The 25,384-nt window shown below is 42.4% G+C and overlaps 1 protein-coding gene across 1 annotated transcript; it reads left to right on the top strand.

The window, feature by feature from the left end:
* Positions 1-801: 801 nt before the first annotated feature.
* On the top strand, positions 802-22,618 carry LOC121283000 (tapasin-related protein-like). The gene is made up of 9 exons (XM_041196896.1): positions 802-937; positions 2,907-3,086; positions 6,698-6,988; positions 7,426-7,764; positions 11,402-11,728; positions 17,024-17,116; positions 18,386-18,402; positions 20,612-20,648; positions 22,008-22,618. The coding sequence occupies exons 1-8, from the start codon at positions 892-894 to the stop codon at positions 20,624-20,626; spliced, it is 1,308 nt and encodes a 435-aa protein (XP_041052830.1). The 5' UTR covers positions 802-891; the 3' UTR covers positions 20,627-20,648; positions 22,008-22,618.
* The last annotated feature ends 2,766 nt before the right edge of the window (positions 22,619-25,384 follow it).

Genomic DNA, 25,384 nt, shown 5'->3' with positions numbered 1-25,384 from the left:
CCACCCTCCAATCATAATATCATTTGGCCCAGGAATAAACCAGTTATTTTGGTGAATGAGGTGAATTTCCAAACTAATGTAGGATATGAAACTTAAAAAAAAATTTGAAAAAGAAATCGATTTGGACAGAAGTTCATTATCTTTATTACTCATGTCATCAGAAATGGACTAATTCACAGGCCTGTGCCCAGGGGGCCCAGCCAAGCGTGGGGTAATGCAGAAATAATAGACAATCAATGGATCAGAATATTGTAGTGTTTAAATAAGTGTCAGAAGATTAGAGGCATCGTTGGCAGATGTGTTACGATATAAATACCGACAGCATTGTGCAAACATTCTAATAAGCCCCCTTTCTGCATATATATATATATATATATATATATTTCATGTTTGTGTTTTCTGTATGGGGGAAACTATGAAGGGGCCCTGAGGTTACTGAAACTTGTTCTCCTTTCCCCCTCCTCTTCCCTCACTGTTTTCTTTCCCTCTCCGCACCCGCCCATTCTTCCTGTTTTTATTTCCCCATACAAAAGCAAAATACTGCGACTGCTGGAAATCTGAAATAAAACAATGAAAAACAGAAAATGCTGGTCATCCTCCTCAGCAGGTCAGATACTGCCAGTTTCATATTTTTGTCTGACACAATGTTAATCCCTTGATCGTCATTCCCTTGTCCCCCTCACAGTTTCCACCACCTCCCATTCTCCCAGCCGACCTTCACTCCAGATGCTCCATCCCAACCCCCTCGAACCTTCCTTCCCTCCGTCCCTCCCTCGCAGCGAAACTGATGCTCCTCCAAATTGCAAGTACCGAAAGCTTCCGCGTTGAATGGAAAGCGAAAGTGTAGCGAAGCAGCCATGACCTAGCAGCGGTGCACACTGAGAATCCGCAATGTTTTTAAAGATATTCCTTTTGCACTTTTCGATTCTTGCTGCCGGTAAGACGTTCAGTCGCTCCCACCGACCTGGTTTCAATTTGGCGATTGTGTTTATGTTTGAAATCGGCCGCAGAGAGACGTGTTTTGAAAATGAAACTAACAGTGCTCGTGGGATCATTACAGGCTAGAAATGGCAGTGTAGCTACAACTTTAAAATTCTCAATTCAGCGTTCGCCGCTGAAAGAACTGTACTGAATACACAAACACTGCCAATAAGCAAGGGCATGTCAAAAAAAAACCCATTGGCTTACTGTGTCAATGACGGTCGGAAGAAATAGCTTTAGCGACCCCTCCCCTTTCTACGGGTGAGCGAAGATTAGAAACCCAACAAACATTGTAAATGACACCTGTAAAGGGCCAATGGGATAAGCATTCCTCGATTTGGTCATGTATTAAGGTCTTTGCAAACGTCTGTGTGAAGATTCCCCCTGGCACCTTTAGATCAGTTTGGCTCAGTGGGTTTGGGTTATTGCCTCTGAGGCGCAAGATACTGACACCAGAGTGCAGTGCTGCAGGAGTGCTGTACTGTCACAGTACTTGTAAACCCTAATAGAGCTTCAGCTAGATGTTAAAAATCCAAATGCACTTTTAAAGAGTGAGTTCTCCCTTATGTCCCAGCAAACATTTATCTCTTAACCAACGTCACCAAGAATAGATTATCTCATCATTCACTTCATTGTGCTATATAAAGGCAGTTTCTTTTATCTATTAAATTCATAAACACTTTAAAGAATGCATTTACAATTTCATAAGAAATGCCCAATAGATGAAATCTTTAAGATGCTGGTCTATGTAGGGACCAGAGAATGCTTTGCCTGAATGTTGTGAACTACAATAAGATGTTCCATTTTCATAAGTGCCAATGATATCTTTCGATAATCTCAATTGAACAAGACCTGGATAGAGATAAAAACAAAAAAACTGTGGATGCTGGAAATCCAAACCAAAAACAGAATTACCTGGAAAAACTCAGCAGGTCTGGCAGCATCGGCGGAGAAGAAAAGAGTTGACGTTTCGAGTCCTCATGACCCTTCGACAGAACTTGAGTTCGAGTCCAAGAAAGAGTTGAAATATAAGCTGGTTTAAGGTGTGTTGAGGGGGGGGGGGAAGAGAGAGAGAGAGAGAGAGAAGTGGAAGGGGTTGTTTGTCCCTACTGCTTGTTTGTCCCTACAACCACACCAACCCCCTCCACTTCTCTCTCTCTCTTTCCCCCCCCCCCCCACCCCACACACACACCTTAAACCAGCTTATATTTCAACTCTTTCTTGGACTCGAACTCAAGTTCTGTCGAAGGGTCATGAGGACTCGAAACGTCAACTCTTTTCTTCTCCGCCGATGCTGCCAGACCTGCTGAGTTTTTCCAGGTAATTCTGTTTTTGTTTTGGATTTCCAGCATCCGCAGTTTTTTTGTTTTTACACTCAATGATAGATGCAGTGCTGCAGATCAAAATAAGTAAGCAATGGTCTGCATTGTTTATTGCCTCTCTATAACATATAGCAATTCAGTAATAATATTTAGTCCAATACAGAAATCAATTACACCAAGTTTGGAACATAGGAACAGAAGTAGGCTATTCGGCCCCTCAAGCCTGTTCCACGTTTCAATGAAATTTTGGCTGATCCGTATCTTAACTCCATACACCCATTTTGGTTCCAAAGTCCAGTACTCCAGTGCAACACTGTGAGAGTGCAGCAACATTGCCTGGATTATGTGCTCAAGTTCCTGGGGCAAGATTGCAATCCATCATCTGATGGCTTGAAGGCAAGAGTGCAAGCAGCCAAACCAAAGAGCTGACGTTTGAGAGGTCAAAAAAAAATGCACTTCAAAACAGAAACTATCATCATGCAAAGATAGCAAGTAATTTGGCAATTCAACTTCTTGATATTCATTGAGGTGCCTGTCTAATATGCGACAGTATGCATTTGGTGTTAAAAGCTTTCTTTTAAACTCCTCTATTTATTTTTTAAGGAATCGTGTGGGCACAGAATAGGCACACGGTCCCAAAAAGAAAGCTGGACTGCATGTTTGTGGAGGAGAAACAAAATGAAGAGACTCAGGTGCTTGGGCCAATAACCGTCAAGAGGAAGGCTTTGCTGCTGTTTGGTGATATCAGTACAAATGAGGAGGCCATTACTTTTAAAGTTCAAGGTATTGTGCATTGTTCATGAATCGGTTCTCTCTGGCAAGCACCTCCTATACTCAGGGTAATTGTTTGAAATGGTTTGGGAAATCCTTTTATTCCCCCACAATTACTTGTAGTAGAAAGTCCTACTTTGTTTATCTTATTGTACTAGCAGATCTCCCATGGCATTGCTCAGGATGAGCCAGACAATCCACTGATTTCTAAGGACAGGAGCAATTTATGATATAAAATACAATAGGGGTAAATTGAGATTAACCCACCCATTGGAAAACTGATGGGATTGAGTGCAACACTGGTTTTATATCCAACCTGATTTTCTATTGAAGTCACTGGGGAATATTGGCTAGAGAGTAAAATTGGTGTTCCATATGATCCCATATCCCGCATGGCAAGTTAGGCTAAAATTACCCTCAAAGTGCATTATTCTGCAGCTAAATATAAATGTTCAAATTCTACAAAACTAATTGAATCCAGAGTGCAAAGCTGAGCAAGGAAATTCACAGGCTTGGTCCATCATCAGTTTGAGTCAACATCTTAAAGGAGGTTGTTATATTCCAGAAGACCAGTTACTGAAGGATGATGCTGGAGCCAATCTTATACTCAGCCTTGCATTTATTTACAGAGTGAAACATTTCAAGTGTATACCTCCTAACTCAAACACACCACAGTTTCAGTGAATGTCTCTTTATATATGCTCAAGTGAAACCCCAATGAACACCCTCCACCTGCATTTTTTTAATTCATTCATGGGATGTGGACATCTCTGGCTAGGCCCGCATTTATTGCCCATTCCTAATTGCCTTTGTTCAGGGGGCATTTAAGAGTCAAACACACAGCTGTGGGTCTGTACATATCAGGTAAAGATAGCAGATTTCCTTCTCTAAAGTGAACCAGCCCATGTCTGACATGCGTCTTTGTGCCCAAGTCATTATTGTTGTGCCCAAGCATCAACTTTATAAACACACAACTGGATCACAATCAAAAGGTCATGTATATAGTCTCCCCTCATCATCAGACTTTTAATTCTAGATTCTACCACAGTGGAATTTGAATCCAGGTCCCCAGAGCATTATCCCGGGACTCTGGAATACTAGTCCAGTGACAATACCACTATGCCACTACCTCCACGATTAACAGGGGAGTGGAGGGGAGACTATATACATGACCTTTTGATTGTGATCCAGTTGTGTGTTTATAAAATTGATGCTTGGGCACAACAATAATGACTTGGGCACAAAGACGCATGTCAGACATGGGCTGAATGGCTTGTACTGTTGGAGCAAAAAAAAAACAATCTTGTATTCCTCATTTTAGTTTGGCGCAAGTGAAGTTTAACACAGTGAAGCTATATATCTAATGAGACTATACCAATAAATTGTAATTGTCCATATATACCTGCATACTGTCACTCCATGCATTACACAGGCACCTCAATGAATACCAAGAAGCTGGATCGCCAGATTACTCCCATCTTTGCATTGGTGATGATAGTTTTTGCTTTTAAGTACATTCTTAAATGTCAGTTGTGGTTTGGCTGCTAGCACTCTTGCCTCAAAGCCATCAGATTATGGGTTCCAAACCTGCCCTAGAAACTTGATCACATAATCTGCAAATCATCTATGGCAGTTTAAATGAAGCTGGTAAAGTGACAGGATGTTTTGAATTGCTAATGAGACCTAGATTCAAAGAGCAGTTGGTTCTTGTCTATTGAATGGCTGAGACACTGATTGTCGAATAGCATGTAAAAGATATTAAACTAAGCAGATAAAAATGTGCTAACTTTCATAGGTAACGGCACTGCATTTAACTGAATGCTGCAGGAATCTGTTTATATCTTTTTAAATTGGAATATCATTACGCTTTGCCTGTTTGCCTAGGATCCTATCTGGAAACAATGGGATAATGATAATCTGTTTTTGTGAGGAATAAATATGGGCCAGAACGCAAGGCAGAAACCTTCTGCTCTTCTTTGAAATAGTGTCATGGCAACTCTCCTATCCACCTGAGGTCAGATCGAGCCTCAGTTTAACATCTCAAATGGTAAAGAGTCATTGTTTGCTCTTGCCAGGGAAGGAAGTGATGGGGATTTTTGAGGGTGGATATTCCAATGGCCCAACAGGCTTAAAAAGGCAACGTGGGTTGGTTTTACAGTCCATTTGTTCTTAGATGCAGTTGACTTTTAATTGGCATCTGAATTAGCCTAGCAAGCCCCTCAGTTCATAGGAAATTAAGGATGGGCAACAGATGCTGGCTTTGTCAGCGACGCCCACATCCCATGAATGAATTTAAAAAAAACATTCTGAGATTTGGTCAAATGATGGTGTCTCTTCAATGTGAGTTTTACACTGTATTCATCAGATTCAAGCACAATCGACTGAGATTGAAAACTGCAGAATTCATCAATCAGAGGTTATTGGCTACCCAAAATCTTTCTCACAAGATGACAAAATAACCCATTATGGAGTTTGCTCATTACATTTATTCTTAATATTAATACTCAGTATTTACTAAATTCTATTTCTGCTTCACTTTCCATTTAACTATAACCAAGCTTAGTTGTTAAATTTAGCCTGCTAACACTTTTCTCCCAATTTGAATATTCTGCCAATCTGCTTAAATTCAGCAAGAAAGACTAGTTCTCAAGGACAGATTATCACAGCTTCTGTTAGTTGTGTGTTAGCCATGGCTCAGTGGGTAGTACTCTTGCCTTGGAGTTAGAAGGTTGTGGGTTCAAATCCCACTCTGGAGATTTGAGCATAAAATTCAGACTTATGCTTCTGTTCAAGGGGCTGGAGGTGCTATCTTTAGGAAGAGATGTTAAACTGAGGCTCTACCTGCCTTCAGGCGGATGTAAGAGATGCCGTAGCACTGTTTTGAAGATGACCTGGGGGTGGTGGGGGAGGTGGCAAAAAAGCAGATTATCATTATCCCACTGTGGGAGCTTGCTGTGCGTAAATTGGCTGCTGCATTTCCTACATTGCCACAGTGACCACTTGCCAAATGTGTTTCATTGGCTGTAAAGTGCTTTGGGATATCCTGAGCATTTGAAAGGTGCTATATAAATGCAATTCTTTCAGGACCATAGAGGACAAGGTTTGGCTAAGAATTCATTGAGAGGAAAAAAACCAGATGTGCACAACATCTGAAGTTATAACATACACACCTCTTTGCTTGAGGCTCATGGGGACAGGACTAGTTTGCACAGTAAGGGTGACCTGTTTCAAAAAAAAATTGGATGTAATGGCCAGTAATTAGTTTGAAGAAGTCTTTTGGGAGAGACAACATTCATTGGTTCTTTAGCTCCCTAAGTCAGCCTTTTAAAATCAGCTGGTCAAATGGAATTGGTAATGTTGATACCATTGACTGAGAGAGGTAGATTTTCAGTTTAAAAGGAGGCAGTTCAGGTTTTAAGAATAATATTTCAATATATGAATGCCCAGGTTGTTTTTCTTTATATCACAAGGTACAATGGAAAGATTTGTAAAATCTTGCAACTTAGGAGGATCAGAGAAATGTGCGTGTTTAGTATTGGGACCGTTCTTTTTGTGAGTGATTTGAATCATTTTCTATTAACTTGCTGTTTAATTATTATGTGAATTTTCCTCCTTATTTACAGAGTCTTCATTAGATATTTTCCAGTATGTAAATGAGCCACCGGACAACTTGGGATGTGAAATTAGCAGATACTCCACCCTTGGCATCCATGTACCCTGGCCCCACCAGGGTAAGGAGACCATTAAGGACATATGGTTCACAGTGACTATAAAACTTTTAAGTAGCAGGTTCACTGCAACCAGCTTCATGAGGAAGATAGAAGCGCCCGATAGCCAGCAGGCTAAGAACAGTGAAGCAAAAACCGATGGTGAAGATTCAGCCATTGGCGATACAGACACCCTGTTAGTTCAAGGTAACGTTCAAATGCTGACCAGCCCGGTATAATTTTAGGGAGAGTGCTGCAAAAATGTACGTGTGTTATGGATAATATTTGCCTTCCACAAGAGTGTTAAAAATTCATCAATTCCAATGATAATGCAAGTGAACAAAAAAGTCCCATGCAACATAAAGATCATGTGCAACACAAAAACAGAATTACCTGGAAAAACTCAGCAGGTCTGGCAGCATCAAATGATGCTGCCAGACCTGCTGAGTTTTTCCAGGTAATTCTGTTTTTGTTTTGGATTTCCAGCATCCGCAGTTTTTTGTTTTTATAAAGATCATGTGACTGGATTTCTGAAGTGACGAGCTTATGAGGAAAATACAATTTCAAGTCGTTTTATCTGAGTTAGTAATAGTGATTAACTGTTGCGAAATACAACATAATGACCTTTTCTTTTTACTTGTTAGTGACCTACATTGTTCACACCAGCACCCCATCGATCAGAACCAAACTGAAGCAAGACCTAATTCTGGACTGTGGCTACAAAATTGATCACAGCACAGACTTTAACATTGACTGGCGATATCAGCACAAAGGGAACAAGAGGAAATTGTTTTCCTACAATGGGCGACATGAGCAGGTCGAACACGTGGAGAAAGGAGTTGAAGTGTTCATGGACCAGATCAAGAATGGAAATGCTTCCCTCCGCATAAGAAATATTGGCATTAAAGATGAGGGATCCTACATTTGCTCTGTATATGTCCCTCCGCTCTTTGGAACGCACACCATTGAGGTGGAGATTATGGGTAAGATACTGAATCTGGTAAATTAATCAACATAGAAAATGAACAGGTCGGGAAATTGAATATATTTAGGTGACAGAACAGTGTAGAAATCAGCAGGAAATTGAAAGGGCCATTTTGCCCTTGTTACCTCCTGAAATAAGACAGGGCTTCTGTTTCAGAGGTAGTGCCTGGATTAATTATTTCAATCTACAACCAGCTGAATACATACACTGACAAAATCTTTTTTAACCTTCACCCTGATGGTCAGCAATCAACGTGATTAGAATTCAGCTCAACGGAGGACCAGGTTGTTGCTGTTTATTGTAGTTGGACTAAATGGCCTACTCTTGGTCTTGTGTCTCAGAGTATTTTACAACTCTATCTGAGATATTCCTCTTGGAAGGTTGTTGACAGGATCCAAGCTGGTTGGTGAGGTGGAAACTAAGACACAGAGCTTTTCTTTATCAAGCGAGTTTATTGATTTTGTTCCGTCTCACTCTTCTCCCCTATTTATACGTGTTCTAAGTATTTAATTAAACAATGACCTCCACCTATGTGTCCCAACAATATAATTAACAAACTATTAACAGAGGTACAATGCCAAATCTGACGGTAGGCGTTAAACTGAGGCCCTTAGGGGCCGGTTCTCTGTTTCCTGTGTTTTTTTTTTCATCCACATAAATTACTTGGAAGCCTAACATCAGATTTGCTGACCACACTAAAGTAAGAACAGTAAAGACAAAGGATTCAGCAAAATGTTCGCAGAAGAAATTGGCTTTGCAGCCTGCAAATTCAATTCAGAAAGAATTTGCATTTATATAGTTACTTTCATGTCCGCGAGACCTCCTACAGCTTCAGAGAAAATGCAATACCTTTGAATTATAGTCACTCTCGTAATGTGGTAGCCACTCACTGCACTAATAACCCAGAGGACCAGGCTAATGTTCTGGGGACATGGGTTCAAATCCCGCCACGACAGCTGGTGGAATTTGAATTCAGTTAATAAATCTGGAATTGAAAGCTAGTCTCAGTAATGGTGACCACGACAACTATTATCGATTGTTGTAAAAGTCCATCTGGTTCACCAATGCCCTTTAGGGAAGGAAATCTGCCATCCTTACCTGACCTGGCCATCTGTGCCTCCAGACCCACAGCAATGTGGTTGACTTCTAAATGCCCTCTGAAATGGCCTAGCAAGCCACTCAGTTCAATAGCACTTAGGGATGGACAACAAATACTGGCCTTGCCAGCTACACCCACACCCCTGAAAGAACAAAGAAAAATCAGCACACAGCATGATCCCACAAATACTAATGAAATAAATGCCCATATAATCAGCGGTCACCTCTACATTGGAGAGACCAAACGTAAACTGGGCGACCGCTTTGCAGAACACCTGCGGTCTGTCCGCAAGCATTACCCAAACCTCCCTGTCACTTGCCATTTTAACACTCCACCCTGCTCTCTTGCCCACATGTCTGTCCTTGGCTTGCTGCATTGTTCCAGTGAAGCCCAACGCAAACTGGAGGAACAACGCTTCATCTTCCGACTAGGCACTTTACAGCCTTCCGGACTGAATATTGAATTCAACAACTTTAGAGCTTGAACTCCCTCCTCCATCCCAACCCCCTTTCTGTTTCTTCCCCCTTCCTTTTGTTTTTTCCAATAATTTATATAGATTTTTCTTTTCCCACCTATTTCCATTATTTTTAAATCTTTTATGCCCTGCTAGCCTTTCCACCCCATCCCCACTAGAGCTGTACCTTGAGTGCCCTATCATCCATTCTTAATTAGCACATTCATTTAGATAATATCACCACCTTCAACACCTCAGTGCTCTTTTGTCTGTGACATCTTTTGATTATCTGCTCCTATCACTGCTTGCTCGTCCCTACGAGCACACCACCCCCCCTCCCCACTTCTCTCCCCCACCCCACACACACACATCCCCTCCCAACCTTAAACCAGCTTATATTTCACCCTTCTCTTTACATTCACTCAGTTCTGTGGAAGGGTCATGAGGACTCGAAACGTCAAATCTTTTCTTCTCCGCCGATGCTGCCAGACCTGCTGAGTTTTTCCAGGTAATTCTGTTTTTGTTCTGGCTTTTAACAGTGTTGGTTGAGGGATAAATGTTGACTCGACGCTAAGCTAGTCAGCCTGTTGTTCTGCTGTTATTCAGATAGTGCCATTCCTAACTTCTGTCTCAGAAGGCAGACAGGGGCCTCTGCTTAATGTATCATCCGAAAGACCACACCCTTGACACTGCAGCACTCCCTCAATACCACACTGAAACATAATCCTCAACTGCATATTCAAGTGCCTGAGGGGAGGGTTGAACTGATAAACTTTTGACTCAAAGGCAGATCACTGAGTGAAGGTTTACATTTAATGGAATAAAATTTAGCAATGATAAATTTGTTGGACATTGGCCAATAACATGTCCATCACAGGGTAAGTTCTGTGATTCTGAAGCACTAGCTGGAAGCTATGCTTTAAGAGTGCACACCTTCCCACTGGGAATACAAGATCAGTGAACTTACCCTCAGAAGTAGGCAATGAATGGAATGGAACAGGGGAGAGGGACTAATGGGATAGTTCATCCTATGAGCCAACACAAGTACGATGGGCCAAATGATTCTATGAATTAACAAAGGTCAAGTTAGAGAGATACATGAGAATAACTACAGATTCACTACATTCAATGTCTGGACAGTATGGTGATGCAATTAAAAAAGCATGTCCTGTATGCACCCAGAACAGTAGAGTGCAAGGAGCTGAATTTCATGGGGAGGTCTCCTAGGGTTAGGTCTAGAGTGGAACAGTGGGGAGTGCGGTGAGGTGGGCAAAACCTCAGATGCCATTTGCCATCTAGCCACCTTAGGCAATTATTTTACTTGTGCTTACATCACCGCTGCTGATCTGTACACACCAGCAGTGTATATGAATTGAACGCTATCAGGGGTGGAACAGTGATTTTGGATAACGAGCTGCTGGAAAGGCCCCTGTTTAAATGCTACACAAGATTAAAGGCACCTTCAGATTCATTGCGTTTAGATCTCGGGGCAGAAGTGTTCATCCTCTGCCATTTAGCATTGCTCAATTAGGCTCCTTTGTCCTGCACTTTGTGGACCCATGTGGTTGTGGGCTTGGACTGTGCTTCTGCTGTTGGGGCGAGTGAACCGATTTTAACAATGCAAACTCAGAGAGATGACGTAGGGATGCTGCTTTCCCGTATTGCTAACTGAACAAATGCTGAGCCTTCACAAATAGGTATTACAGTCTGAGTCCTGCCACTCTCAAACACATTCCTTGCAGATACATTAAACACATGCTCTTTTCATCAGCTTCTTAAAGTGTGTATGTGTGTAACACATGATGGTATGTGAAATTATCACTATCAAAAGAGCTGTAGGGAGGAAAAATTATTTAAAGGGATTATTTTTATTATTTAAAAAAAATTTAAATTGGTGGTTCCCTGATTGGTTACTCGTTGCTTCAGGGTCATGTTCATATTGGAAGGCTATTATTCCAATTTACTTGCATTTAAAGGGATTAAAAGCTGCAAATCCTAAGTGTTAAAAAGCTGATAAAACTTGAACGTATGTCCAGTTGTCGTAACTTATTGCGATAAAGTAATTCGATACTTTCTTTGCAGAGTCGCCCATTGTCCTAATGAGCCCTAATTCACTTTCTGTTAAGGAAGGGGACGAAGAGAAGCTGACCTGTGAGGCGGGGCGGTATTACCCACTTGATGTAACGGTGAAGTGGCTGCGGCAGCATGGCGAGGGGCACATGCTGCCCGTCTACATGACCAACGTCATCTTCTCGCCCCACAGGAGGAACATGGACGGCACCTACAATATGACCAGCTTCTTCAGGTTCACGGCCTCCCTCAGGGACAATGGTGTTACCTACACATGTCGCGTTGAGCACGCCAGCTTGGAGAAACCCATCAAACGTTACATCCAAGTAAACGTAGAGGGTAAGCAATGAGGAGAATCCTATGATACTCTTTAACTAAAATTGTTACAAAGCGCTTCACAGAGTTGACATGCATTGAAATTAGATGCTGTGCATGTTCATAGAAAATAGGAGCAGGAGTGGGCCATTCGGCCCTTCAAGCCTGCTCCGTCAATCATTACAATCATGGCTGATCATCCAACTCAATAGCCTGCTCCCACTTTCTCCCCATACCCTTTGATCCCTTTCACCCCAAGAGCTATATCTAACTCCTTGAAAACATACAATGTTTTGGTCTCAACTACTTTCTGTGGTAGTGAATTCCACAGGCTCACCACTCTCTGGGTGAAGAAATTTCTCCTCATCTCAGTCCTAAATGGTCTACCCCATATCCTCAGAATGTGACCCCTGGTTCTGGACTCTCCCATCATTGGGAACATCCTGCATCTACCCTGTTTAGTTCTGTTAGAATTTTATAGGTTTCTATGAGATCCCCCCTCATTCTTCTGAACTTCAGCGAATATAACCCTAACTGACTCAATCTCTCCTCATATGTCAGTCCCGCCATTCCAGGAATCAGTTGGGTAAACCTTCGCTGCACACCCTCTATAGCAAGTACATCCTTCCCCAGATAAGGAGACCAAAACTGCACACAATATTCCAGGTGTAGTCTCACCAATGCCCTGTACAATTGCAGCAAGACATCCCTGTTCCTGTACTCAAATCCTCTGGCTATTAAGGCCAACATACCATTTGCCTTCTTTACCGCCTGCTGCACCTGCATGCTTAACTTCAGCGACTGGTGTACGAGGACACCCAGATCTCGTTGTACGTTCCCCTCTCTCAATTTATAGCCATTCAGATAATAATCTGCCTTCCTGTTTTTGCTACCAAAATAGATAACCACACATTTATCCACATTATACTGCATCTGCCATGCGTTTGCCCACTCACTCAGCTTGTCCAAATCACACTGAAGCATCTCTGCATCCTCCTCACAGCTCACCCTCCCACCCAGCTTGGTGTCATCTGCAAATTTGGAGATATTACATTTAATTCCCTTATCTAAATCAATATATATTGTGAATAACTGGGGCCCCAGCACCAATCCCTGTGGTACCCCACTAGTCACTGCATGCCATTCGGGAAAAGACCCATTTATTCCTACTCTTTGTTTCCTGTCTGCCAACCAGTTTTCTATCTGTCACCATTCCCTCTCAGATTAATTTGAAGCAGTGCCAATTCAGTGAAAATGTCCATTAATTCACCTAATGTTGTAGCCATTTTGGAACCAATCTGGCTCCTTGGATTAAATTGATTAAGATTGTCCAAAGGTCCACTTTTAGCAAATGTTTGCTGCCTGTCAAAGGCTCTTTTTTCTCATAGTCTACTTCAGCCAGAGAAAGGAGCTGAGCAAACTGTGAATTCTGCACAAGTTTGGCACATTTCACTCCAATCCCAATGGAATAGAGAAGGCTACGTTAGTTACGCTCCATAATTTCCAATATGGGAAATTTGCTAAGTTCTTGAAGTTCTTTGGACCCTTTGCAAACACTGTGGAGAATGGAAAAAATGATAGTAAGAAAGCTTCGTGTAATAACTTTGTTACTATTAGGTGTACATTTTCTATATTATTCATGGTTCATTCCCCATTTTCATCAGCAACCACTCCTTTAGCTTGTATGGGTGTGGTATTAAGGGCTCAACATTCTCATTCTCACATGCCAATTGTCAATGATCCATAACTCAAGCATCGCCATGTTGATTTTGTTCAAACTAATCTTAGTGCCCAGTATTGCCCTAAGTATTATGAAGGGAGATCTCGACATTCTCCTCCCTCCTTGGGTGTATGTTTAAAACAATTGGGCAAGTGCAACCTAGATACAGATTTTCAGCCCTATTCAGTGGTTAAACTGAACTGCGAAATGGCATTCTGGCTCAGCAACAACCTTTACTCACCGCCCCCCGACTGGCCTGTCCCCTTTCCAATCTCCTGCTCTTCCCACAAGAGTTTCCTCCAAACCCTTGGGTCTGTTCCACTTCTGGTTTATGTGAGAGCTTTCTCTGAGCCTCAGGCCTCTTTTATTGCCAGTTTCCCATTCCTCTCCATGAGAGCACCCAGCCTTTTCCGAGAAACAGATTTCTGACTTCCACTTGCACGAGTATTTAAATAACACAAATATCAGTCTTGTGTCATTGTGATAGACAGGCTATCAGCCACTCAAGAGAGTGAAGGCTGATCGATTCTTGTCTCTCTGCTCGAGAGGCACTGTTTAAAACCTCGCACGGCAATCCAAGGGTGGGATTGGGGTTAAAGTGAAGGTGTTTGTGACATGCCGTCCTTGGAGTGAGTGAAGGTGTTGCTGTTGGGGGATTCGGGGGTTGGGAAAACATCCCTGTCCACTTGTTGCACCACATATCAAGAGGACAATAAATGATCCTTTGAGTAGAAACAATGTGCAAGGGTATGGGGTAAAAGCAGAATGGCACTAAGTCATGGTGCTCATTTGGAGAGCCAGTGCAGATATGATGGGCCAAATGGCCTCCTTTGGCACCGTGTTTCTGTGATGTGGCAGGTTGATGAATACAGTTCAGTAAAGAAGAGATAAAGAAGAAAGAAAGAATTTGCATTTATATAGCACCTTTCACTACCTCAGGCCATCTCAGACGTACTTTTGAACTAGATTGCTGTTGTAATGTAGGAAAAAAGAAAGGTTGAGGGTTAAATGTTGGGAAGATACCTGCTCTTCTTTGAATAGTGCAATGGGATCTATACGTCCATCTGAGAAGGCAGGTGGTACATCAGTTTGACATCTCATCCGAAGGAAGGCACCCCGGGCAGGTCAGCATTCCCTCAGTATTGCACTGAGTACCAGTCTGGATGGTGTGCTCATTTTTCTAGAGCGAATCCACAATCTTCAGATTCAGAGGCAACAGAACCAAGGCTGACACCGGTTCTAATTAAAGGAGCTGACAGGGAACAAAGGGAGTTGGTTGCAGGGACAACATATATGAGCAGGAGTAAGCCATTTGGCCCATCCAATCTTCTCCACACTTCACTAAGATCATGGCTGAACTTTCCCACCCCATCCCCCACATCCCTGGATTCCCTGAGGAAAGCTGGCAAACGATGCAGAAAGAGTACAGGAGTAATGCAAGAAATACCATTAATGAATAGGTTTCAGCCACTGGTTTACATGCCACACAGGAAAAGACCAGGGGAATTGAAAAGTCAGAGCAAATTGTGGACGCTTGTCATTCTAGTGAAGAAATCATTGTCTATTTATGATCTTCTGCAGCGTTGAAAACATAAAGGTGTTATGTCTACGTGTGAAAAGGCAGAGAAAGCTGGCTGAGACGACCTCAGGCCCTGGATAAAATAATAGGAGCTCTTGTAGGGATTATGCTGGAGGGCTGCCTACACCTCTGAAGAGTCAGCTAGCATAGATTTAGAAGGGAAAGATCCTGCTCTTAATTTAAAAAAAAAATCTTCACGGGATGTGGGTGTCGCTGGCTGGGCCAGCATTTATTGCCCATCCCTAATTGCCCATGAGAAGGTGGTGGTGAGCCACCTTCTTGAACCGCTGCAGTCCGTGTTGTGTAGGTACAACCACAGTGCTGTTATGGAGGAAGTTCCAGGATTTTGACCCAATGACAGGGAAGGAATGATGATATAGTTCCAAGTCAAGGTGGTGTGCGACTTGGAGGGGAATTTGTAGGTAGTGGGATTGCCATGCACCTGCCGCCCTTGTCCTTCTAGGTGGTAGAGGTTGCAGGTTTGGAAGGTGCTGTTGAAAGAGCCTTGGCAAGTTGCTGCAGTGCAACTTGTAGATGGTACACACTGCTGCCACTGTGCAGAGGAAGTGAATGTTGAAGGAGGCTTATGGGGTGGCAATCAAGGGTATGGTGTCGAGCTTCTTGAGTGTTTTTGGAGTTGCACTCATCCAGGCAAGTGGAGAGAATTCCATCACATCCTGACTTGTACCTTGTAGATGGTGGACAGGCTTTGGGGAGTCAGGAAGTGAGTTACTCTCAGCAGAATTCCCAGCCTCTGACCTGCTCTTGTAGCCACGGTATTTATATGACTAGTCCAGTTCAGTTTCTGGTCAATGGTAACCCCCAGATGGTTGATAGTGGGCGATTCAGTGATGGTAATGCCATTGAATATCAAGGGGAGATAGCTGGAGAAGGTCATTGCCTGGCACTTGTGTGGTGCGAATGCAACTAGGGATGGGCAATAAATGCTGGCCCAGCCAGCGAAGCCCACATCCCATGAATGAATAAAAAAAAACTTGCCACTATCAGCCCAAGCCCTGAATGTTGTCCAGGTCTTCCTGCATTTGGACATGGACTGCTTCAGTACCTGACGAGTCACAAATGGTGCTGAACATTGTGCAATCTTCAGCGAGCATCCTCACTCCTGACCTTACAATAGAGAGAAGGTCAACTACCACGGGGAACTTCTGCAGTGATGCCTTGAGACTGAGATGATTGACCTCCAATGACCACAACTATCTTCCTTTGTGTTAGGTATGACTCCAACCAGTGGAGAGTTTTCCCCTGATCCCCATTGACTTCAACTTTCCTAGGGCTGCTTGATGCCACAATTGGTCAAATGTTCCCTTGATGCCAAGGGCACTCACTCTCACCTCACCTCTTGAGTTCAGCTCTTTTGTCCATGCTTGGACCAAGACTGTAATAAAGTTAGGAGGTGTAATGAGGTCAGATTCTTTGAAGAAATTACAGTCAAAGCAGTGGAATTCCTTGTGATGCAGATTAACTGGATTTTCAAACAGTTGTTGAAAAATTCAACAAGAAAGACCAATAACAAAACTAAAACCATGAGAATTGTGGGCAAAACCTGGAGATTGGACATAAATAAATAGTAGGAAATAAAGAGTGCAATGTATAATGTTAGAAGGGGTGGCGATCATGAGTGGAGTATCCCAGGCGTCTGTCCTTGGACCTTTGCTTTGTATCAACATAAGTGTCCTTGGAAGCAGAAATCCACTGTAAGCTCCTTTGTTGATCAGATAATTCTAAAATAGAGGAGAAAGGGCAAAGGATGCAGTTAATTATTTGAAGAGCTATTTAAACCATCTTTGCAACTGAGCAAACAAATTAAATTTAATGCTGCCAAATATAGCATATAACATATTAAGTGGAAAATGTCTTCTGGCTTTTGATAGTATCAGTTTGAAGGAAAATGTCGGCCTGGACTTTCTGCTCTTCTAATTCTCTTTCCAATGTACACAGTGACATGTAATAGAAGCCTCAAAACACTGACTCTGATGAAGCTTTTCTTTTAATTCCACAGCACAACCTCAGATACTTCTGTTTCTCTTATTTTTAATTATGATTCTAATCATCTGCACTTGTGTGGTCGCTCTACTGATTCAGTTGAAAAAAGGTGAGTTACAAATTCTTTGCTGTTAGTCACCATTGGCTGATACGATCTCTCGACTTTCACAATAATCCCTTTACAACTGACCAATCTTTGTATGAACACTTTAGAAGAACGTTTTCATTTGAAAACTCAAACCAGAGAGGAATTTTCATAGAATCACATAGAATATGCAGCTCAAAATGTCTTCACTGGTGTCTCCTCCCATTTCATCTGCTTCATTCCAATTTTTCAGCATATCTTTCTATTACCTTTTCTCTCTTGTACTCATCTAATTTCCTTTATAAAGCACCTAAGCTGTATTATGTCAGGTATATCAAGAGATATCTACTGCTCCCAACTGGATAGAGCAAATAGCCATGAACAAAATCAATATAGATTTATAAATGTGTCTTGACTTGCCTGTTTGAACAAGACATTGGGAGGCATGCTATGAAGTTATGAGTTTTATAAGATTTATAGATCTATTTGGGCAGCCGGGTCAATATTCGCTTTCTAAGAAATTTGCTGTTTCTTAACAAACGGTTTTGTTAGGGCAGGGTCTTCCGGTCAGTGAGCGGGGGCGGGGCCCGCTTGCTGACGCGGGGTGACGTGGGGTGGAACTCCCGGCGTCACCCCGCGTCATTTCTGTTTTCAGGTTGGTGGGGGCACAGCCAAGTCGGATGCGTGCCCACCGACCTGTCAACGGCCTATTAAGGCCATTAGAAAACCAACTCAGCTCATTAATGGACCTGCCCGTCCAACCTTAAGGCTGGCGGGCAGGCTGGGAGCCCAGGCGGGCTTGTGACAAAACATGAAACCTCATCCACTGGCGGGATGAGGTTTCATGAGGGTATTTAAATTTTAATGAAAGGTTTAAATAAAAATTATGGACATGTCCCAACTCATGTGACAAATGGACAAAGGACTGACAAATCAAGCAAGGAGGGGACAAAGACATGGATGAGAATATGAGCATCATCAGAGGGGAGGCAGTGACAGGAGAAGACATTATCACAATGGTTGAAAGGCAGCCTTGCTGATAGATTTGATTTGTGATTTGACACCCAGCCCTAGATGCCTACATCAGCTGTCTAATAACGTCCAATTTATTCTCAAGCCTGAAACCTCAGTGGGAGTGCAGCGGTTAAGTAAAAGATACGCAAAGTCAGATTTTTTAGTTTTTCCCCTTAAAACACCTTTCCATTTTTTGAGTGATGTCAGCACTGATATTCTATCTGTTCACTGCTTGATGTGGTTGTGAGTTTTTAATGACTTTTACCCTTGCCTTTGCAGTCACAGAAAGAAACAAGGTAAGCACAATATAATTTGAATTTTATTAATGTCACAAAGTCTCGCACAGAGAATCTATAAGAAAATGATAAAGGTCATTTTAGTCGGATATAATGTGGATAGATCACTGAATATATTGGCAGTGTAGCTGTATTTTTTTCCCTCTGACAGACTGTGAGGAAAGATTGAGGGCTTATACTCATTGCAGTTTAGAAGAATGAAAAGTGACCATATTGAAACCTATAAGATTCTGAGGGGCCTTGACTGGGTAGAACCTAGAACTAGGAGGACATAGTTTCAAAATAAGGGCTGTCTCATTTAAGATGGAGACGAGAAAGAATTTCTTCTTTCAGAGGGTCGTTAGTGTTTGGAGTTCTCTTCCCCAGAAGGCAGTGGCTGGGCCATTGGATATGCTCAATGCTGGGTTGGACAGATATTTGATCGACGAGGGAGTTAAGGGTTATGGGGGGAAGACAGGAAAGTGGAGCTGAAGCCACAATCAAATCAGCCATGATCTTACTGTATAGCAGAGCAGGCCCAAGGGGCCGAATGGTCTACTCCGGCTCCCATTTCTTATGGTTTTATGTTTTTATTTCACGCTGTTGCTTGGTTCCACAAGCATTGGACAGCCTGAAATATTCAACTACTCACTCCATCCTAATTGGTTAATCTGAGCTGGGGCATCAGGATCATTCTATAGTTGACTCCAGTATCCTTAGACCAGCAAAGGCTAAAGGATTCAACATTCCTAGGGACTTCACAGAGCAAGAAACAGTACCAAGGAGCAGTAGTGGAGTTAGGGCAGACCATTGGAGCAGGAGTAGGCCATTCAGCCCCTCGAGTTTTTTCCGTCATTCAGTGAGATCATGGCTAACTGTATCCTAACTTCAGTTACCCATGTTGGCTCCATATCCTTCATGCCTTTGGCTGGCAAAAATCTATCACCTTAAGATTATTATTTGAGCTAGCATTTGCTTTTTTTGTAGGCAAGAGCTTGCCACTTCTACCACTCTTTATGTGAAGAAAAGTTTCCAAACTTCTCTTCTGAATGCCCCGGCTCCGATTGTAACGTTATGTTAGATGCCCCCACCAGTGACGGGGCATCTATCTACCCTATCTCTATCTCTATCTCTCACTATCTACCCTATCACTTCCTTTCAAAACCCTAAAACTCTCAATTAAATCACACACTAACCTTCTATGGTCCAGGGAATACAAGCCTGGTCGATATAAGCTCTTCTCATAATTTAACCCTTGAAGGCTGGTATCATTCTGCTGGATCTGCACTGCAGTCCTTCATTCCAATATATTCTTCCTCGTGTGTGGTGCATGGAACTTTGGATGTGGTTTCATCAAGGCTTTCTATAGCCCCCTGGATGTAAAGTTTAACATTCCATTAGCCCACTTGATTATTTTTTCTACCTGACTACTACATTTTAGTAACCTGTTCTACATGGACTCTTAAATCTTTTGGATTTCTATTGTTCCAGGCCTTTCACCATGTGAAAAAAAAACACTTGGTTCTAACCTTTCTTGCTCACAGTTTTGCACAATGGGTTTTGAGAAGGCTTCTAATGGCTAGAAAAAAAAGCATCAAAATGGAGAGGTTTATCGAGGGTATTCAGAGCGTATGAGCTAGGTAGCTGATGGGGTGGAGGGAAGAAGAAGGCCAGAATCAGAGGCCTAAAGGGATCATGGCGGGGTGTAGGAATGGAGTTGATTGTGGAATGGGAGGCCTGCTGATTCCATAGTGTCTGTAATTAGATGCAGAGCATTTCAGATCTACGCTCTGAGTCAGAAAACCAATGGGTGTTAGTGAAGATGTAGGTGATTGGCACAATAGACTTAATGCAGGCCAAAATGTAGGTAGTGAATCTCTGAGTGAGTTGTAGGTGACATATAGATGACCAGTGAGGAGCACTCTTGAGAATTTGAGTCTGGAGTGGTTAAGGGTTTCCACAGTGCTTAGGTTGAAGCGGGGTAGAGACAGAAGTTGTTGTGATGGAAGTAGGGGTTTCATTGTATACTATGTGGACTTTGATGTTCAGCTCAGATTGAATCAACAAATTAAACCAAGCAGTCAAAATGAATATGATTTAATAAAGGTTTTTTTTAATTCCTTTATCTTTTAACTTTGCTTTTGTAAATAGCCCAACAGTCATTAAAACCAACATAAACTGTTATGTTATGGTATAGTATTTAATGTTCTTTCTTTTATCTCTTCAACAGAAGAAACCATACTGAACATTGGAAAAGAGGATTCAATGTAAGTACTGATAAGGAAGGAAAGTAAGAATTTGCATTTATATAGACCTTCAGCATGTCTTGGAGCATCTCAAAATGCTTCGCAATCAATGAATTGCTTTGAAGTGCAGTGACTGTAGGCAAATGCAGCAGGAGACTTAGGTACAGCAACATCCCACAAAGAGCAAATGAGGTGAACGACTAATTAATATATTTTTAATGTTGTTGGTTGAGGAAAGAATGTTGAGCAAGACACTGGAGCAATTCAGTGCTCTTCTTCAAATGGATATTTTACATCCACTTGAACCATTGGAAATGGAGGGGAGAGTCTCAAATTAATGACTCATCTGAAAGGCGACAGCAGTACTTCCTGAGTACTCTGTTGAAGTGTCAGCGTACCAATCATGTTAAAGTCCCAGAATGAGGCTTAGCTTACAACCGTCTGACTCAGAGGTAGGAGTGCCACTGACTGAGCCAAGCTGCCATCAGTGAATTTTCATTGATACTTGTCTCAAAACCCACAGTCACTGATGAGTGACAGGATCTATGGCAGACCCGTGACTGGATAAGGTCTAGCTTAAGGCTCATCTGTCCCTGATCCAGGTGCCTGTATTTTCTGTATTAATCCAGCACAGGGGTTGATGTTGCCAACTAAGTCCATATCAATCCATGTTGACAAGCCCATTCCTAGATTCACTTCTTCTTCCATCCCCTATAGTTTACGGTAGAAGTCGAGAACTAGTAGGACAGTCAGCTCTTGCTAATATTAAAAGTTGGTTGCCATCTTAATGGCAACCATTTCTCCTGACCAGAAATATAATGGAGAACCAGATGGTCTCCTGGCCACAAGTTATTATAAGTTGGTTTTAATCCAGTCCCTGTTGTACACTAGACTTCTATTCCGTTTTCCACTGCTATTGCTCTGTGAAGACTACTGCCCATTAATGTCATTGATCACACAAGGTTAATAGCAAGACCAGGCCCAATGGACAGTTCTTCATTCAGTTTGCTTCAGTAATACAGCAGTTTCTGTATTACAGATGTACAATGAGCCCTGCAGTGTGTATGTGTTAGAGACATATAGTTTAACATCTCATCTGAAAGATGCCATCCCTTACAATGCAGCACTCCTTCAGTACTGCACTGAGTGTCAACCTAGGTTACCTGTCACTAAGGTGGAACCTTCTCACTCAGTGGTAAAGACTGACAATTCCAGGTATTCTATTGGTTGTCAGGTCTCTGAATAGATGTAAAAATAACACAATAAAGGCTATTCATGCTTTGTCACATGAGTTCAAGTGAGTCTTTGTTGAATGTGACATTATTGACTGGACATAAATTGAACCAATGTGACTAATTCTCCTCCTTTTTCTTTTGCTAGAAGTGATCACATTATCCTACAGAAGTGAACTGAACCAGGTGAAGGGACACTGCTTATTGCTTTGTTGGTCGCCCCCTAAAGATGTTAAACCCCGACTCCATTCATTAAAACCAAGATCTGTATGCAAAAGATACTATTTCCCATCCAGGGCTGGTTATGTTGATGGTCACCAGTGAGATTATTCACAATTTGGGACTGGAGGTCAAGTGTGATGCAGAGCTGGCTGGTTTTTGACTTCCCAGAGACTGTAGAGCTTTTTAGATGGCATGCTCCTGCCTTCAGGTACTGTTGAGGCATTTCTTGTACTCAGTGTGTCTAGATTGTCTTGAATGGCAGAGTGAGCTTTACAGCCTGGACCAACTTGTTACATTGATCATCTTCATTTCTTTCCCTTCCATTCGAATTAAAAAACAACTTCCATCCTCTGAAGATCATGCCTCTTTCCAGAACAAGGGGATATAAGGGGCATGTTTATTGTGTGTTGTAACTGTGTGCAGGTGGTGAGCATTAACCTAGCTTTTTTAAATAGGATCAGACTGAAAGAGTGCTTGTTGGGTTAGGAGATGCGTGTTTGTAATGCGTGTCTTTATAAATAAAAGCTCATAAAATTTTCAAAGGCTAGATTTATCCTTCACTGCCTGGCTTTCTGGAATAAAATAGACCCCTAATTGCTAAAATGTATGGGTTGCATGTGAGGCCCAGCTGGTCTTTCAGAGGTTAGAGGGGTGGGATTCCTGTCTGTACCACACTGGTGTACTGGAGGGTGGTAAACTAGCACACAACCTGGGCCCTGCCTGAGTTTCCTTCCATTCCTTTCATTGGAATGAGGGACCATCCAACAGGATCTATTCCCAGTGCGTGATCTTCTTTGTTTTATTTTCTGTTCCACGCCCTCTTCGATGGGTTCTTTTCACAGATAAAGATATTGATTGACTCAAGGGCCTCACAAAAATTTATCCGGTGTAGGCCGCTGCAGCCTGAACTTCCCCAGGCGCAGATGCCTCCCAACCTTCATGGTGTTGAACAGGTGGAATTTTGTTGGAATTTTGGGTATTTGGTATTTTGTTACAGCTGATTTGTCTTATGCGGGAGTCTTGCACATCACTGCTGTTATCTTACCCAGCGCTCCTGGTTACTGTTTGGATATCCTGTTAAAAAGGAGATAATTTGACAACTGTGCTTTTGGATTAATTGTGGCTCTGCCACCAAATTTCTGTAGTTATCTGCATCAACCTGTGGTTGCCAACCCTCCAGGATTGTCCTGGAACCTCCAGGAATTTATCTTCTGGGCACTGCTGCAAGCGAATCAAGAGAAAACCTACAGGAACGTCAAATAGAAAATTGTAGTTTTTTAAAAAATCTCATTTTTAACGTTTAAAAAATAATCGAGCTGGAGGGAAACGGAGACAGTTTGACCTTTCGGAGGTGGGAGGCTCATGTGATAAGACCTCCCGGAATATGCCCAAGCAGAATTGGCAACTTGCATTCCGCACGTGAGCTGCCCCCTGCAGCCCCATTGTCAACTCCCTGATGTCGAACACCGTTGTGGGAGCACCATCGCCACCAGGATTGCAGTGATTCCAGGAGATTCCACCATCTCCAACTCGGGTCAACTACATGTGCAGTAAATGCGACCTTTCCAGGGTCACCCACATTCCAAGGGCTAAAGTAAATACCAGGAAAATTTATGACCTCAATCCCTCAATGTTTGGTCACCTCTTCCTCTGATTGTTTTGGTTGTGGAGTTGCAACATTTTATTGGCTTTGTGGATCGGACCTGCTGAGTTTTGAATCTATCAGGGCTCTCAGGTCTCATTAGCTCTCATCTTTAACCATTTTGACATCTTTCATGGGTTAAGTGTGTTGCTTATTTTTCCTTGCCCTATGTTGAACTTTGCGCTAGTCTGCATTAAACTTCATTGCGCATTGCTCTGCCTATTTACACATGTCTGCCTGATAAGACTGTACTGGTTCCTCCTGCTTTCACAGCCATATCTCCTTTACAGCCTTCCGGACTGAATATTGAATTCAACAACTTTAGATCTTGAACTCCCTCCTCCATCCCCACCCCCTTTCTGTTTCTTCCCCCTTCCTTTTGTTTTTTCCAATAAATTATATAGATTTTTCTTTTCCCACTTATTTCCATTATTTTTAAATATTTTTAAATCTTTTATGCTCCCTCACCCCCACTAGAGCTATAGCTTGAGTGCCCTACCATCCATTCTTAATTAGCACATTCGTTTAGATAATATCACCAACTTTAACACCTATGTGTTCTTTTGTTCTGTTGTCTGTGACATCTTTTGATGATCTGCTTCTATCACTGCTTGTTTGTCCCTACAACCACACCAACCCCCTCCACTTCTCTCCCCCTACCCAAACACCCCCCCTCCCACACCTTAAACCAACTTATATTTCACCCCTTTCTTGGATTCACTCAAGTTCTGTCGAAGGGTCATGAGGACTCGAAACGTCAACTCTTTTCTTCTCCGCCAATGCTGCCAGACCTGCTGAGTTTTTCCAGGTAATTCTGTTTTTGTTTTGGCTCCTCCCCAGTTTGGCATCATCTGCAAATCTCAGCGCTTTGCGCCAAGACTGTGAACCCAGGTCACTGATAACAGCCATTTTACTGTAAAGTGGTTCGACTTTGTGTGTGTTTCAGAGGTGGCATGTTTTCTGACAGGGAGTCTGGCTTGAAATGCAGCAGGATACCACCAGGGGGTGGGCTTTACAAACACTCATTGCTTTGCCTATTGTAGCAACGACAATATCTATGCAATATTTTCTGCACCTTCTCACTGTTCTGCCGTCTCCAGTGGTCGACTTTTCATCTTCTTAATTGAAGCCATTTACTTACATGTGTAAATTGCTCATTATGACACAATTGTAGTTCTTTGCAAAGGGAATGTCTCCATAATAAAGAGTTGTACACATCCTCTGATGTGATGGGTTGAATGAAATCTTGTTTTTTATTGACTTTGTAAGTGTCATAGGCTATGTGCAGTCTTTTTATTTTGTACTTACTGGTTTCATGGGAATAAATGCACTGGTTCTGTGACACCTCAGATTTAGCAATGGTAGAAGAATAAATGCAATGTCAGAACATAAGAAATAGGAGCAGGAGTAGACCATTCAGCCCCTCAAGCCTGCCCCACCATTCAGTAAGATCATGGCTGATCTGCCCCAGGCCTCAACTCCTCTTCCGTGCCAGCTCCTCATAGCCCTCAACTCCCCGATATTTCAAAAATCTATCCACCTCCTCTTTAAATACTTTCAGTGATCCAGCCTCCACAACTCTCTGGGGTAGAGAATTTCAGATATTCACTAACCTCTGAGAGAAGAAATTCCTTCACATCTCAGTTTTAAATGAGTATCCC

Source organism: Carcharodon carcharias, chromosome 10 (genome assembly GCF_017639515.1).
Source record: "Carcharodon carcharias isolate sCarCar2 chromosome 10, sCarCar2.pri, whole genome shotgun sequence".
NCBI lineage: Eukaryota > Metazoa > Chordata > Chondrichthyes > Lamniformes > Lamnidae > Carcharodon > Carcharodon carcharias.
The sequence above is the reverse complement of the archived record's forward strand: the minus strand, read 5'-3'. Positions and strand labels throughout refer to the sequence as shown.

Coding starts and splice junctions, on each gene's coding strand:
- LOC121283000 (XM_041196896.1), top strand. CDS start 892: ATGTTTTTAAAGATATTCCTTTTGCACTTTTCGATTCTTGCTGCCG. Junction 3,087..6,697: donor CATTACTTTTAAAGTTCAAG/GTATTGTGCATT, acceptor CCTTATTTACAG/AGTCTTCATTAGATATTTTC. Junction 7,765..11,401: donor CATTGAGGTGGAGATTATGG/GTAAGATACTGA, acceptor CTTTCTTTGCAG/AGTCGCCCATTGTCCTAATG.